This window comes from Salmo salar, chromosome 09 (assembly GCF_965601325.2).
Source record: "Salmo salar chromosome 09, fSalSal1, whole genome shotgun sequence".
Classification (NCBI taxonomy): domain Eukaryota; kingdom Metazoa; phylum Chordata; class Actinopteri; order Salmoniformes; family Salmonidae; genus Salmo; species Salmo salar.
This window is the reverse complement of record NC_138299.1, coordinates 46,387,501-46,405,000: the sequence shown is the minus strand read 5'-3', so window position 1 is coordinate 46,405,000 and position 17,500 is coordinate 46,387,501. Positions and strand designations below refer to the sequence as shown.

At 49.0% G+C, this 17,500-nt stretch overlaps 1 protein-coding gene across 5 annotated transcripts in view; it reads left to right on the top strand.

Annotated features, from left to right (window-relative positions):
- Positions 1 to 17,500, top strand: part of LOC106611408 (uncharacterized) — a 63,253-nt gene that overhangs the window by 45,094 nt on the left and 659 nt on the right. For 4 of the 5 annotated variants that reach the window (XM_082955805.1, XM_082955802.1, XM_082955803.1 and 1 more), the window contains 4 exons: positions 22 to 686; positions 2,973 to 7,167; positions 12,331 to 12,418; positions 15,669 to 17,500. The exon at positions 15,669 to 17,500 is cut by the window's right edge and continues 659 nt beyond it. In XM_082955805.1, the coding sequence (XP_082811931.1) occupies positions 22 to 686; positions 2,973 to 7,167; positions 12,331 to 12,418; positions 15,669 to 16,725 (6,005 nt within the window). In that variant the 3' untranslated portion in view covers positions 16,726 to 17,500. Of the gene's footprint in view, positions 1 to 21; positions 687 to 2,972; positions 7,168 to 12,330; positions 12,419 to 14,339; positions 14,405 to 15,668 lie in introns of all 5 variants that reach the window. The other variant, XM_082955806.1, reaches the window with a different exon arrangement.

Below are 17,500 nucleotides of genomic sequence, written 5' to 3'. Positions count from 1 at the left end.
CTCTCCTCTCCTCCTCTACAGAATATGAAGCTGACGAAGAGCCAGGTTGTGGTGGATCAGTGGTTTTGCCTGGTCAGTACTCTACTCTGGGCCGAACCGGCACTGTCAACACAGCCCTGCTACAGCGTTCTCTCACACAAGGCCCACACACCCAATCACTCACGCCCTCACACACCCAGGGGGCCGGCCTGTTGGAAGAGGAAAGGAGAGAGGAGGAAAGGGTAGAAGAGAGGAGAATGGAGGAGAGAAGAGAGGAGGAAAGGGAGGAGGAGAGGAGAGTGGAGGAGAGGAGAGAAGAGGAAAGGGAGGAGGAGAGGAGAATGGATGAGAGGAGAGAGGAAGAAAGGGAGGAGAAGATGAGAATGGAGGAGAGAAGAGAGGAGGAAAGGGAGGAGGAGAGGAGAGTGATGAAGCCTTCAGTGCGCCGGATCCGAGCCCAGAGAGGACAGGGTATCTCTTCTCTGATGGCCTCTCTCACCCCGACCCTCACCCCTAACCCCTCCATCACGCCTTACCTCAGCCTCACCCCCTCCTCTTCCATGGGCAGTGTCTCCCTGGGGGGTGAAGATGGAGGAGAGGGGTTCCACAGCCTCCCCCGTCAGGACGTCCTGTCCTCCCTGAGCTCTGAGAGCAGCTGCCTCAGCACCCCCTACAGGACATTCTGCCATACGGCATCCTGTTCTATGGTGAGTACATATTATTATTATTATTATTGTTATTGATATTATCATTATTTATATTATTGTTATTGTTGATATTATTATTATTTATATTGTTGTTATTGTTATTATTATTTATATTATTGGTATTAATATTACCATTATTTAGATTATTGTTATTGTTGATATTATTATTATTTATATTGTTGCTATTGTTATTATTATTTATATTATTGTTATTATTATTATCATTATTTATATTATTGTTATTGTTCTTATTATGATTTCTATTATTGTTATTGTTGTTATTATTGTTATTTATATTGCTGTTATTGTTATTATTATTATTTATAGTGTTGTTGTTGTTATTATTATTATTTTGATTATTGTTATTATTATTTATATTATTGTTATTGTTTTTATTATTTGTATTAATGTTATTAGTGTGATTTATATTATTGTATTATTATTTTTATTGTTGTTATTGTTATTATTATGATTTATATTATTGTTGTTGTTATTATTATTATTTATATTATTGTTATTGTTATTAATGTTCTCATTATTTATATTCTTGTTATTATTATTATGTATATCATTGTCATTGTTGTTATTATTTATATTGTTGTTATTATTATTGTGATTTATATCATTGTCATTGTTGTTATTATTATTATTTATATTGTTGTTATTATTATTGTGATTTATATCATTGTTAGTGTTACTATTATTATTATTATTGTTATTGTTATTATTATTATTTAGAGTGTTGTTATTGTTATTATTATTTATATTATTATTATTAATAATAATATTATTGTTATTGTTTTTATTATTATTTGTATTATTGTTATTCTTGTGATTTATATTATTGTATTCTTTTTTTGTTGATATTGTTATTATTATGCTTTATATTATTGTTATTGTTGTTATTATTATTTATATTGTTATTATTATTGTGATTCATATTATTGTTAGTGTTATTATTATGATTATTTTATCATTATTTATTGTTATTGTTATTATTATGCTTTATATTATTGTTATTGCTGTTATTATTATTATTTAGATTGTTGTTATTGTTATTTAGATTATTGTTATTATTGTTATTTTTATTGGTCAGGCTGTAGGGCCTCCTGCTCCATGGTCAGGCTGTAGGGCCTCCTGCTCCATGGTCAGGCTATAGGGCCTCCTGCTCTATGGTCAGGCTGTAGGGCCTCCTGCTCTATGGTCAGGCTGTAGGGCCTCCTGCTCTATGGTCAGGCTGTAGGGCCTCCTGCTCTATGGTCAGGCTGTAGGGCCTCCTGCTCTATGGTCAGACTGTAGAGCCTCCTGCTCTATGGTCAGACTGTAGGGCCTCCTGCTCTATGGTCAGGCTGTATAGCCTCCTGCTCTATGGTCAGGCTGTAGGGCCTCCTGCTCTATGGTCAGGCTGTAGGGCCTCCTGCTCCATGGTCAGGCTGTAGGGCCTCCTGCTCTATGGTCAGGCTGTAGGGCCTCCTGCTCTATGGTCAGGCTGTAGGGCCTCCTGCTCTATGGTCAGGCTGTAGGGCCTCCTGCTCTATAGTCAGGCTGTAGGGCCTCCTGCTCTATGGTCAAGCTGTATAGCCTCCTGCTCTATGGTCAGGCTGTAGGGCCTCCTGCTCTATGGTCAGACTGTAGAGCCTCCTGCTCTATGGTCAGACTGTAGGGCCTCCTGCTTTATGGTCAGGCTGTAGGGCCTCCTGCTCTATGGTCAGGCTGTAGGGCCTCCTGCTCCATGGTCAGGCTGTAGGGCCTCCTACTCTATGGTCAGGCTGTAGGGCCTCCTGCTCTATGGTCTGGCTGTAGGGCCTCCTGCTCTATGGTCAGGCTGTAGGGCCTCCTACTCTATGGTCAGGCTGTAGGGCCTCCTACTCTATGGTCAGGCTGTAGGGCCTCCTGCTCTATGGTCAGGCTGTATAGCCTCCTGCTCTATGGTCAGGCTGTAGGGCCTCCTGCTCTATGGTCAGGCTGTAGGGCCTCCTGCTCCATGGTCAGGCTGTAGGGCCTCCTGCTCTATGGTCAGGCTGTAGGGCCTCCTGCTCTATGGTCAGGCTGTAGGGCCTCCTGCTCCATGGTCAGGCTGTAGGGCCTCCTGCTCTATGGTCAGGCTGTAGGGCCTCCTGCTCCATGGTCAAGCTGTAGGGCCTCCTGCTCTATGGTCAGGCTGTAGGGCCTCCTGCTCTATGGTCAGGCTGTAGGGCTTCCTGCTCTACGGTCAGGCTGTTCTACTACTACTGCTGGTGGTGGTCATGTTAATGCTCCTCCTGCCTGTCTTGTCTGTCTCTCCAGGATCATGAGTTCCTGAGCCAGTCAGGGGAGGGTCAGAGCAGCAGATTCCCGAGTCAGAGCACCTTACTCGGGGAGGACTGGAGCTACGAGCCCCTCTTATCCTCCAGCCGCTCCTCCCCCCTTCATCCTTTCACCTCCATCTCCACCTCTTGTCAGACCGACTGCAGCTCCCTCTGCTCCGAGTCCCACGTTCACGGCGGCGTTTCTGCCGACTATGCTACTGGCGGCAACCGCTGTCCCCACGGTAACCGGGACCACCGCGGTCTCCATGGAAACAGCCGTAACCTGTCAAGCAGTATCTCTCTGAGGAAGTCAAAGAGGCCACCTGCTCCCCCCACGCGCTCCACCTCACTACGGTTTAAACCTGGCCGGGGGAAAACGCTGCGCTGCAACTACAACAACGACACTGCTGGACCTGGAGAGTTGGCCATGAAGGGGAGTCTGACCTCTAGCCCTACTCCCCTCTCCCCTCCACTCTCTCCAGGGGTGTTCGAGGACCCATGGGTCCCCCGCTGTAGCAGTGTGGGCAGCGGGGGCAGGGCAGGTGCTGATACAGACAGCCAGATCAACCATGTCCTTCACTTCCACAGCTTCCACCAACAGCCCAACCCTGGTCAGGAACAAAACAACCCTGCTAGCCCTTGCCAGCAACAGCCTCACCCATCTGTCCCCCGCTCAGCCAGTGCTGGAGGAGTGAGCCTGCTTATGGGACCTAAAATGGCTGCCTCTTCTCCTAAGATGTCTGCCACTGCAGGGAGACTCCAGCGGTTGGCCTCTTCCACCTCCAGCGGATACTCCAGCGAGTGCAACACCCCAACCCTCTCCTCACCCCTCACATCCCCTTCACCCCTCACACCCTCCTCATCCCAAACACACTCCTCACCCCTCATCTCCTCCCTCTACCTCAACTCCTCTTCCTCCCTCCCCAGGACACGTTCTAGCCCAGGGGGAGGAGGGCCAAGACCCCCCATCCCAGAGAGAAAGTCCTCTCTCCTCTCCTCTCCCTTCTCCTCCTTTTCCTCTACCTCCTTCCTCTCTTCCTACACCTCCTCCGACTCCAGATATCCTCCTCTCCCCCCTCCTCCTCCCCTGCCCGGCTCCAACATTCTTCCCTGTCTACCTCCACCCTACCCATCCCTCCCTCAAGGACAATCACTCCCCTCTCCTCTCCCTGATCTGTGCATCTCTCACGCTCTTCCCTCTCCCCCTCCTCTACCTCAGCCATCCCTCCCCTCTCCCTCTCCCCCTCCTCTACCTCAGCCATCCCTCCCCTCTCCCCCTCCTCTACCCCAATCATCCCTCCCCTCTCCCCCTCCTCTACCTCAACCATCCCTCCCCTCTCCCCCTCCTCTACCTCAGCCATCCCTCCCCTCTCCCTCTCCCCCTCCTCTACCTCAACCATCCCTCCCCTCTCCCCCTCCTCTACCTCAGCCATCCCTCCCCTCTCCCTCTCCCCCTCCTCTACCCCAAACATCCCTCCCCTCTCCCCCTCCTCTACCTCAGCCATCCCTCCCCTCTCCCTCTCCCCCTCCTCTACCCCAAACATCCCTCCCCTCTCCCCCTCCTCTACCCCAGCCATCCCTCCCCTCTCCCCCTCCTCTACCCCAGCCATCCCTCCCCTCTCCCTCTCCCCCTCCTCTACCCCAGCCATCCCTCCCCTCTCCCCCTCCTCTACCCCAGCCATCCCTCCCCTCTCCCTCTCCCCCTCCTCTACCCCAGCCATCCCTCCCCTCTCCCCCTCCTCTACCCCAGCCATCCCTCCCCACTCCCTCTCCTCTACCTTCTCCCCCTTCCCTCCCACAGTATGATGCCTGTGCAGTGCGACAGACTCAACCCCACCCCTTCTTTTCACCTATTACACCTGCCAGCCAGGTGACTTCATTGCTAGGATTCCCTCCTCCTCCTTCCCCTGAGCTCACAGAGGATTCAAACCTGTCAATCAACAGCCCTCCTCATCTTCCTCCTCTTCCCGCTCATCCACCACCTCCTCCCTCTTACACCCACACCCCTCTGCCTCCTTCCCTCCTCCTTCCCCTCTCCAGAGTGTGTCCAGGACACACTCCCCGGCCCCTGATAACAACCCAAGCCCTTCAGAGAGTCACTCTGTGCTCTACCAAGAGGCTAAACAACCCTTCATCATCTAATGTCGAGCAGAGCCAAGACATCAATGATGCTACCCTAACTAGCATTATGCTAACCAACTATAGATCAGCTAATGTTGAGCAGAGCCAAGACATCAACGATGCTACCCTAACTAGCATTATGGTAACCAACCACACATCAGCTAATGTCGAGCAGAGCCAAGACATCAACGATGCTACCCTAACTAGCATTATGGTAACCAACCATACATCAGCTAATGTTGAGCATAGCCAAAACAGCAATGATGCTACTCTAACTAGCATTATGCTAACCAATGCTAAGTCAACCAATGATGCCCAGCATATTGCAAAGAGCACAGAAGCTAAGCTAAATGACATAATGCTAACCAGCACCCAGGAGCGAGGGAAGGGCATGGATGCCACACTAACCAGCACTGTGTTAGAGAGTGTGGGAAGGATTGATGCCATGCTTACTGAGGCTGAAGAGAGAACCCCAAAGAAGGCTGTTGTTCTCTCTAGGCCCCTGATAGCAGTGTTTCAAAGTTCTAGTCCTACTGCTGAAAACACACTACAGAAGGGAGAACCTACGCCACGACAGGAGACCACACCCTGCCTCACCAACGGCCAACCAGAGTACTCAGTGTGGGCATACACACCCACACACTCCCCTGCTACCCCCTCCTCCTCCTCCCCCCACAGACAGAAGCTTCCCTGTGCCCTGAAGAAGCCCAAGATCATGCCCCCACCCTTGCTGAGGACACACCAGACAGACACACCCCCACCACCACCTCCACCCGTATTGATAGGTACACCTCCACAGCCCTCCGTCCCAGAGACACCCCCCTTACTGGGGATAAACATGTACCGGCCAGAGATACAGACCCAGCCAGAGACACAGACCCAGACAGAGTCTCAACCACCCATACAGAGGACAACCAAGCCCCAGACAGAGTCTCAACCAGAGACAGCATACCTCTTCCTGAAGTTCTACCAGTCACAGTACTGTGTACCAGAGTTACCGCCAAGCCCCTGTCCTTCAGAACCCTGTGTACCAGAGTTACCACCAAGCCCCTGTCCTTTAGAACCCTGTGTACCAGAGTTACCACCAAGCCCCTGTCCTTTAGAACCCTGTGTACCAGAGTTACCACCAAGCCCCTGTCCTTTAGAACCCTGTGTACCAGAGTTACCACCAAGGCCCTGTCCTTTAGAACCCTGTCTACCAGAGTTACCACCAAGCCCCTGTCCTTCAGAACCCTGTGTAACAGAGTTACCACCAAGCCCCTGTCCTTCAGAACCCTGTGTACCAGAGTTACCACCAAGCCCCTATCCTTCAGAACCCTGTGTACCAGAGTTACCACCAAGCCCCTGTCCTTCAGAACCCTGTGTAACAGAGTTACCACCAAGCCCCTGTCCTTCAGAACCCTGTGTACCAGAGTTACCACCAAGCCCCTGTCCTTCAGAACCCTGTGTACCAGAGCCACAGCAGGAGTCCTGTCCACTGGAGATGAAGACAGAGACAGAGAGAGAGGACGAGACAGAGAGTGAGACAGACACAGAGAAAGAGGCAGAGGCAGAGGCAGAGACAGAGAGAGAGACAGACACAGAGAAAGAGGCAGACACAGAGGCAGAGAGAGCGGCAGACACCGAGAGAGAAGCAGCTCCCAGACAGCCACAGAGTGTACCAGTGCCATACACAGAGCTGGGGAGATCAGAACCAGAGGAAATTTGGGTGATGCAGGAGGAAGAAGAGAAGGAGGAGAGAGAAAATTGGCAGAAGCTGGGGAGAAGAGAGGAGGACAGTGAAGAGGAAGACAGACGGAGGGGAGTGATGGAGGAGGAGGACAGCAATGATTTTGAAAGCTTCTCTCTGGAAGAGAGGAGAGACTCTCTGAGCAGTCCTCTGTCTACTGACAGCCTGAAAGAGGCACTACTCCTGCCAGATCTGTTCATCCAGGAGGACGAGGGGGAACTGGGGGAAGAGAGGATGGAGTGGGAGGAGAGGAAGGAGTGGGGGAAGAGGGAGGAGAGGTGCAGCCTGGACACAGATGAGGCCTGCAGCTCCACAGGGTCCCTGACCTCCAGAGAAGACAATGGTGAGTTATGGAGCTCTCTCTCTGTCTCTCTCTCTCTCTCTCTCTCTCTCTCTCTCTCTTTTTCTGTCTCTCTCTCACTGTCTCTCTCGCTCTGTCTGATACATTACATCAAGATGGCAAGATGCAGTAGATGGTATAGAGTATAGTATATACATATGAGATGAGTAATGTAGGGTATGAAAACATTATATGAAGTGGCATTGTTTAAAGTGGCTAGTGATACATTTAATTACATCAAGATGGCAAGATGCAGTAGATGGTATAGCGTACAGTATGTACATATGAGATGAGTAATGTAGGGTATGTAAACATTATATAAAGTGGCATTGTTTAAAGTGGCTAGTGATGCATTTATTGCATCAATTTTTCCATTATAAAGTGGCTGGAGTTGAGTCAGTATGTTGGTAGCAGCCAGTCAATGTTAGTGATGGCTGTTTAACAGTCTGATGGCCTTGTGATAGAAGCTGTTTATCAGTCTCTCGGTCCCAGCTTTGATGCACTTGTACTGACCTCGCCTTCTGGATGATAGCGAGGTGAACAGGCAGTGGCTTGGGTGGTTGTTGTCCTTGATGATCTTTTTGGCCTTCCTGTGACATTGGGTGGTGTAGGTGTCCTGGAGGGCAGGTAGTTTACACCCGGTGATGCGTTGTGCAGAGCTCACTACCCTCTGGAGAGCCTTCCGGTTATGGGCAGAGCAGCTGCCGTACCAGGCGGTGATACAGCCCGACATGATGCTCTCGATTGTGCATCTGTAAAAGTTTGTGAGTGTTTTTGGTGACAAGCCGAATTTCTTCAGACTCCTGAGGTTGAAGAGGCGCTGCTGCGCCTTCTTCACCACGCTGTCTGTGTGGGTGGACCATTTCAGTTTGTCCGTGATGTGTACGCCCAGGAACTTAAAACTTTCCACCTTCTCCACTACTGTCCCGTCAATGTAGATAGGGGGCTGCTCCCTCTGCTGTTTCCTGAAATCCACAATCATCTCCTTTGTTTTGTTGACATTGAGTGTGAGGTTATTTTCCTGACACCACACTCCGAGGGCCCTCCCCTGTAGACCGTCTCGTCGTTGTTGGTAATCAAGCCTACCACTGTAGTGTCATCTGAAAACTTGATGATTGAGTTGGAGGCGTGCATGGCCACGCAGTCATGGGTAAACAGGGAGTACAGGAGAGGGCTGAGAACGCACCCTTGTGGGGCCCCAGTGTTGAGGATCAGCGGGGTGGAGATGTTGTTACCTACCCACACCACCTGGGGGCGGCCCGTCAGAAAGTCCATGACCCAGTTGCACAGGGCGGGGTCGAGACCCAGGGTCTCGAGCTTAATGACGAGTTTGGAGGGTACTATGGTGTTAAATGCTGAGCTGTAATCGATGAACAGCATTCTTACATATGTATTCCTCTTGTCCAGATGGGTTAGGGCAGTGTGCAGGCGATTGCGTCGTCTGTGGACCTATTGGGGCGGTAAGCAAATTGGAGTGGGTCTAGGGTGTAAGGTAGGGTGGAGGTGATATGGTCCTTGACTAGTCTCTCAAAGCACTTCATGATGACGGAAGTGGGTGCTACAGGGCGGTAGTCATTTAGCTCAGTTACCTTAGCTTTCTTGGGAACAGGAACAATGGTGGCCCTCTTGAAGCATGTGGGGACAGCAGACTGGGATAAGGGTTGATTGAATATGTCTGTAAACACACCAGCCAGCTGGTCTGCGCATGCTCTGAGGATGCGGCCGGGGATGCCATCTGGGCCTGCAGCCTTGCGAGGGTTAACACGTTTAAATGCTTTACTCACGTTGGCTACATTGAAGGAGAGCCCGCAGGTTTTGGTAGCGGGCCGTGTCAGTGGCACTGTATTGTCCTCAAAGCGAGCAAAAAAGTTTTTTAGTCTGTCTGGGAGCAAGGCATCGTGATCCGCGACGGGGTTTGTTTTTCTTTTGTAGTCCGTGATTGACTGTAGACCCTGCCACATACCTCTCGTGTCTGAGCCGTTGAATTGCGACTCCACTTTTTCTCTGTACTGACGCTTAGTTTGTTTGATTGCCTTGCGGAGGGAATAGCTACACTGTTTGTATTCGGTCATGTTTCCGGTCACCTTGCCCTGATTAAAAGCAGTGGTTCGCGCGTTCAGTTTTCCGCGAATGCTGCCATCAATCAACTGTTTCTGGTTGGGGAATGTTATAATAGACGCTGTGGGTACAACATCACCGATGCACTTGTTAATAAACTCGCACACCAAATCAGCGTATTCGTCAATGTTGTTGTTCGCCGCATTGCGGAACATATCCCAGTCCACGTGATTGAAGCAATCTTGAAGCGTGGAATCCGATTGGTCGGACCAGCGTTGAACAGACCTGAGGGCGGGAGCTTCCTGTTTTAGTTTCTGTCTATAGGCTGGGAGCAACAAAATGGAGTCGTGGTCAGCTTTTCCGAAGGGAGGGCGGGGGAGGGCCTTATATGCGTCGCGGAAGTTAGAATAACAGTGGTCTAGGGTTTTGCCAGCCCTGGTAGCACAATCGATATGCTGATAGAATTTGGGGAGCCTTGTTTTCAGATTAGCTTTCTTAAAATCCCCAGCTACAATAAATGCAGCCTCAGGATATGCGGTTTCCAGTTTACATAGAGTCCAATGAAGTTCTTTCAGGGCCGTCGATGTGTCTGCTTGGGGGGATATACATGACTGTGATTATGATAGAAGAGAATTCTCTTGGTAGATAATACCAGTCGGCATTTGATTGTGAGGAATTGTAAGTCAGGTGAACTGTCATAGGCGTCGTAAGGGACAGACCAAGTGCTCATCTTCCTTCTTTATTTAGAGAGAACATGCAAACAAAATAAACAAACGACGAAACAGTTCCGTAAGGCACACAGGCTATACAGAAAACAACCACCCACAAACCCAAAGGAATAAAGGGCTGCCTAAGTATGGCTTCCAATCAGAGACAACGAAAGAAACCTGCCTTTGATTGGAAACCATACTCGGCCACACAATGAAAACGAACATAGAAAATGAAAACTAGAACAAATCCCCTTTAAATAAACCATCCCCAAAACACACAAAAACAACACCCCCTGCCACGCCCTGACCATACTACAATGACAAATGACCCCTTTACTGGTCAGTACCCCCCCCCCCCCAAAGGTGCAGACCCCGACTGCACCTCAAAACAAAAAACCCCACAAAAACAACCCCAATCCTAAAGGGAGGGAAGGGAGGGTGGCCACCGTCAACGACGATTCCTGTGCTACACCCCCCCCTCCCAATCCTCCCACTACGGAGGTGGCTCTGGCTCTGGGCGTAGCTCCTGTTCAGAAGACTCTGGGCTGCAGACCTCTGCTGAAGGCCCTTGGCTGCAGACCACCACTGAAGGCTCTTGGCTGCAGACCGTCGCTGGAGGCCCCGGACTGCGCGGCATAGCTAGAGGCCCTGGGCTGAGAGGCGTCGCTGGAGGCCCTGGGCTGAGAGGCGTCGCTGGAGGCTCCTGACTGGGGAGCGTCGCTGGAGGCTCCGGGCTGAGGAGCGTCGCTGGAGGCTCCTGACTGGGGAGCGTAGCTGGAGGCTCCGGGCTGAGGAGCGTCGCTGGAGGCTCCGGGCTGAGGAGCGTCACTGGAGGCCTCCTGCGTGGAGCTGGGACCGGTCTCCCCGGACTGGGGAGACTTACAGGAGACTGGGTGCGCAGCGCAGGCACGGGGCACACTGGGCCATGGAGGCGCACCGGCGGTCTGGAGCTCAGGGCTGGCACACCCCGTCCTGGCTGAATGGTCACTGTAGCCCGGCACGGGCAGAGCGCTGGCACAGGGCGAACTGGGCTGTGCTGGAGAGTGAGGGCTGCCGTGCGTAGAGCAGGCGCAGGGTAAGCTGGACCGAGGAGATGCACTGGCGGCCAGATGCGCTGCGCCGGCGCATTTCTCCCTGGCTGCCGGCCAACTCTCGCCCAGCAACGCTGCGGAGCCCGTACTGACCGCACCGGACTGTGCGTGCGTGTGGGCGATACCGTGCTCTCCTTGTCACCCCCACGGTAAGCACGGAGAGTTGGCTCAGGACTCTACCCTGACTCTGCCCAACTTCCCGTGTGCCCCCCCCAAATTTTGGGGGGGGTGCCTCTCGCACTTGCCTCTTGGCTTATACAGCGCCTCATAGTAGCTCATAGTAGTGTTTTCTGTATAGCCTTCGCTGCCTCCAGTTCCTCTTTCAGTCGACGATACTTCCCAGCCTGCCTCCAGGGTCCTTTCCCGTACAAAATCTCCTCCCACGTCCACGACTCCAAATACTTCTCCTGCTCCTTACCCCGCTGCTTGGTCTTCTTTCGGTGGGTGGTTCTGTCATAGGCGTCGTAAGGAACAGACCAAGGCGCAGCGTGTATAGCGCTCATCTTCCTTCTTTATTTAGAGAGAACACGCAAACAAAATAAACAAATGACGAAACAGTTCCGTAAGGCACACGGCTATACAGAAAACAACCACCCACAAACCCAAAGGAAAAAAGGGCTGCCTAAGTATGGCTTCCAATCAGAGACAACGAAAGACACCTGCCTCTGATTGGAAACCATACTCGGCCACACAATGAAAACGAACATAGAAAATGAAAACTAGAACAAATCCCCTCTAAATAAACAAACCCCAAAACACACAAAAACAACACCCCCTGCCACGCCCTGACCATACTACAATGACCCTACAAGGACTTGAGTTCCTGTATGTTGTTATGATCACACCACGTCTCGTTAATCATAAGGCATACACCTCCGCCCTTCTTCTTATCAGAGAGATGCTTATTTCTGTCTGGGTGGTAGGCCAAACAGAGGATCCGCTTAGGGAAAGTCGTATTCCTGGTCGTAATGTTGGTGAGTTGACGTTGCTCTTATATCCAATAGTTCTTCCCGACTGTATGTAATAAGACTTAAGATTTCCTGGGGTAACAATGTAAGAAATAACACATAAAAAAAACAAAATACTGCATAGTATCCTAGGAACGCGAAGCGAGGTGGCCATCTCTGTCGGCGCCGGCAACATCCTATCAGCTTGGAGTATGGTTTGGAGTTGTCACTGTCTCGGCCAGTGGCTGCTTCAGTCTCTCCAGCCTATCAGCTGTATGTATGGTTTGCAGTATGGTTTCTGCACAGGTCTCTACAATCTCTCTCTCTCTCTCTCTCTGTCACGTTCTCCCTCCCTCTCAGGTGAGGTGTTTGATATTTGTTCAGCGGAGAAGATGGTGACACCAGCACCACCACGGACTACTGAAGACCTGTTTGCTGCCATACACAGGTATGTGGTGATAACACGTAATGACACATGTACTCCTGTACTGTATGTTCTTCAGACACACTATGGTACACATCTCATATATCCACATATCTGAAACCTGGTCCTGGAGATCCATTTTTAGATATTATTTGTTTTATACAAAAAAATTCTTAATGTTTGCTTCTGTTTTATATATATATATATATATATATATATAAAAAACAAAAACAAACATTAAGACTTTTTTTGAATACTTTCCAAATGCTCTCTCTCTCTCTCTCTCTCTCTCTCTCTCTCTCTCTCTCTCTCTCTCTCTCTCTCTCTCTCTCTCTCTCTCTCTCTCTCTCTATATATATATATATACAGAGCATTTGGAAAGTATTCAGACCCCATTTTGTTACGTTACAGCCTTATTCTAAAATGGATTTAAAAAAATTGTCCTCCTCAATCTACACATAATACCCCATAATGACAAAGCAAAAACTGGTTTTTAAATGTATAAAAGAAAAGAAAACAGAAATACCTAATTTAAATAAGTAATCAGATCCTTTGCTATAAGACTCAAAATTGAGATCAGGTGCATCCTGTTTCCATTGATCATCCTTGAGATGTTTCTACAACTTGATTGGAGTCCACCTGTGGTAAATTCAATTGATTGGACATGATTAGGAAAGGCACAAACCTGTCTATATAAGGTCTCACAGTTGACAGTTTATGTCAGAGCAAAAACCAAGCCATGAGGTCGAAGTAATTGTCCGTAGAGCTCAGAGACAGAATTGTGTCGAGGCATAGATCTGAGGAAAGGTACCAACACATTTCTGCAGCATTGAATGTCCCCAAGAACACAGTGGCCTCGATCATTCTGGAAGAATTAAGAAGTTTGGAACCACCAAGACACTTCCTAGAGCTGGCCAAACTGAGCAATCGGGGAAGAAGGGCCTTGGTCAGGCAGGTGACCAAGGACACAATAGGCACGCTAACAGAGCTCCAGAGTTCCTCTGTGGAGATGGGAGAACCTTCCAGAAGGACAACCATCTCTGCAGCACTCCACCAACCAGGCCTTTATGCTAGAGTGGCCAAACGGAAGCCACTCCTCAGTAAATGGCACATGACAGCCCACTTGGAGTTTGCCAAAAGGTACCTAAAGGACTCTCAGACGATGAGAAACAAGATTCTCTGGTCTGATGAAGCCAAGATTGAACTATTTGGCCTGAATGCCAAACATGGCACCATCCCTACAGTGAAGCATGGTGGTGGCAGCATCATGTTGTGGAGATGTTTTTCAGCGGCAGGGACTGGGAGACTAGTCAGGATCGAGGGAAAGATGAACGGAGTAAAGTACAGACAGATCCTTGGTGAAAACCTGCTCCAGAGCACTCAGGACCTCAGACTGGGGTGAAGGTTCACCTTCCAACAGGACAACTACCCTAAGAACACAGCCAAGACAACGCAGGAGTGGCTTCGGGACAAGTCTCTGAATGTTCTTGAGTGGCCCAGCCAGGCCCCGGACTTGAACCGGATAGAACTTCTCTGGAGAGACCTGAAAATAGCTGAGCAGCGATGCTCCCCATCGAACCTGACAGAGCTTGAGAGGATCTGCAGAGAAGAATCTGAGAAACCCCAAATACAGGTGTGCCAAGCTTGTAGCGTCATACCCAAGAAGACTCGAGGTTGTAATCGCTGCCAAAGGTGTTTCAACAAAGTAAAGGGTCTGAATACTTATGTGATATTTCAGTTTGACATGTTTTATACATTTGCAAACATTTCTAAAAACCTGTTTTCGCTTTGTCATTATGGGGTATTGTGTGTAGATAGATGAGGATTTTTCTTTTGGAATAAGGCTGTAACGAAACAAAATGTGGAAAAAGTCAAGGGGTCTTAATACTTTTGGGTTCTTACGCAGCTATAACACACCTTTCCCTGCATCTGCATCTCTCTGTAGCAGTGCATTCTGGGAAGGCACACGCGTTTGACCACCCAGGTGTGTGGGCGTGGTGTTGACAGCAGGTAACACTGATCAGTTGGAGGGTGTAGTTAGGGGTGGGTCATCCCATAGTATAGCTAGTCCCTCTGTAGTGAAACATGATGTCATAACTAGTCCCTCTGTAGTGAAACATGATGTCATAGCTAGTCCCTCTGTGGTGAAACATGATGTCATAGCTAGTACCTATGTAAACCATTACCCTGTGACACATTATAGTGGGTTTAGTGTTTGTGTCTGTTGAGTTTAGTGACTCACTGGTTCGGTGGTTCATTGGTTCTGTGATTCACTGGTTCGTTGCAGTGCAACTGCGCATGCAATGTCACATGTGGATAGTCGGAGTCAAATGCCAAAATCTTAATTGAAACAACGCTGAAATTGCTTGCAAGTCAGTATCACATTTCAAATGTAGCTGAAATTGAGATTTTATCTTGCACATTTAGACTTTTTAATTATTACTATATATTATTTTATTTAACTAGGCAAGTCAGTTAAGAACAAATTCTTATTTACAATAACGGCCTACACAGGCCAAACCCAGACGACGCTGGGCCAAATGTGCGCAGCCATATGGGAGGCTTCTGCGGCAAATTTTTCTTATTGAGCTCGTCATTAACGCCGATTTAGGTTTGCTTATCAATAAACAGGAAGGCTTTTTTCTTCCACTCCTATAAATCAAGATCATTGAATTAATAGGTATAGAAAGTTCTAGTGTATTAATAGGTATAGAACATTCTAGTGTATTAATAGGAATAGAAAGTTCTAGTGAATTAATAGGTATAGAACGTTCTAGTGTATTAGTAGGTATAGAACGTTCTAGTGTATTAATAGGTATAGAACATTCTAGTGTATTAATAGGTATAGAAAGTTCTAGTGTACTAATAGGTATAGAACATTCTAGTGTACTAATAGGTATAGAACGCTCTAGTGTATTAATAGATATAGAATGTTCTAGTTTACTAATAGGTATAGAACATTCTAGTGTATTAATAGGTATAGAACATTCTAGTGTATTAGGTATAGAACCTTCTAGTGTATTAATAGGTATAGAACCTTCTATTGTACTACATGCATGACGTGTCAAATGCATCCTGTCAATAGCATGGTTTGATGGTTCACTGGTTTGGTGGTTCACTGGTTTGGTGGTTCACTGGTTTGGTGGTTCACTGGTTCGGTGCTTCACTGATTCGTTGGTAGTGGGACTATAATCAGTAATTTAATGTTAACTTCTCTCCCATCCTCCCTATCTCTCTCTCTCTCTCTCTCTCTCTCTCTCCTCCCCTCTTTCAGGTCTAAGAGGAAAGTTCTTGGGCGCAGGAACTCTGAGGAAGACCGATGCCGTGTCTTCCCCCTCTCCTCCTCCTCTTCTTTCTCCTCCTCTCCTCCAGTGACCCCTCCAGGCCCTAGCCCCGACCTTCTGCAACCTCTTGAGGTGTTAGGATCCAGTAAGGTGAGAGGTCATGGGTTAGGGGTCAGCAGCAGCAGTGACAGCTTCAAGGCTCTGCTCCTGAGGAAGGGAAGTCGCTGCGACCCTGCAGCTCGCATGTCTGCAGCCGAGAGACTCCGCAGTACTGCCCCCAAACACATGATGGCGACACCACATAGCCAGAGCTCACAGAGCCAGAGCTCACAGAGCCAGCGATCACATAGTCAGCGATCACAGAGCTCACAGAGCCTGCGCTCACAGAGCCAGCGCTCACATAGCTCACAGAGCCAGCGCTCACAGAGCCAGCGCTCACAGAGCCAGAGCTCACAGAGCCAGAGCTCACAGAGCCAGCACTCACAGAGCTCACAGAGTCAGAGCTCACGGAGCTCACCAAGCCAGAGCTCACAGAGCCATCCCCTGTCAGACATACACCTGCAGCTTGGAGTGGAGTCACACACTCACACCCCTCAGCCCTTTGCACAAACACACACTGTCCAGCTAATGACGCTACACCTACCCCAGCCCCAGTACACTCACAGACACAGGAGGAGGGCAGAGTGGGCACTCACTGAGGGCACGCTCCCTCTCTCCTCCCTGTCCTCCCCCACATACCCCTCCTCCCCCTCTCTTTGGGGGTGGCGACCCCCCCGCTCCCCCACTCCCCCTTGCTCAGCCAGCCGGCGTTTCGCTGCCCGCAGCCGACTACCCAGCAGCCCCATGACTGCCATCTCGGAGCGGGAAGGAGAGGGCGAATCAATGGAGGGTGATGGGTTGGCCGTGACCATCGGACTGGGCCGCGATTCCTGCAAGACTTTTGGATTGGTCAAGCTCACTGACGGACGTGCCGAGGCCACCAATGGCAGCCTTGATTGGCAGCAGAGCAGGTCTATGGAGACACACAACGTCTTGTGGGTAGGCTAGAGCACCAGACTGGCGAGTCGCTGTCCTACTCATATACCCAGGACAGAGGCTTCAGTCCAGGGCTAGGAGACTTTATGTATCCTGCACCTGGGAGAAATTATTGGAAGTCGACCACTGTCTAAAAAAAATAAATAAATACCAGCCACCAGACTGGCTATTGTACAGGACAGTGGAGGCAGGTGAGAGAAGCAATAGGAGGATGGGCTCATTGTAACGGCTGGAATGGAATTAGTGGAGCGGAGTCAAACATGTGCTTTCCATGTGGTTCATGTGTTTAATACCATTCAATTTATTTCATTCCAGCCATTACAATGAGCCCGTCCTCCTATAGCTCCTTCCACCAGCCTCCACTGGTACAAGATGATTGTCTCTGTTAATAGATTATTGGGTAACATGAATGTTGTTTTTTTCTCTGACCTGTTGTTTCAGTGTTGTATCTAGTTTTAGTATGCAGCAGTAGCCATTTTGAGATTAAGAATACAACATTATATTATATTATTAAAATATCTAAAAAATGTTTTTTGAGGTTTCAGTTACCAAAGACAAACTGTCACTCCCAGCGAAGCAACTGCTGCAGTGGGCATGTCTGAGAATGTCTCTTTTGATTGTGATTGGCTTATTGTTTGGAATCATGATTGTGATTGGAAGAATGCAATCTGCTAATCCTATATTTATATTATTTGATACTTTAAATCCTCTTTAAAACAAATCAAATCAAATGTTATTGGTCACATACACATATTTAGCAGATGTTATTGCTGGTGTAGCGAAATGC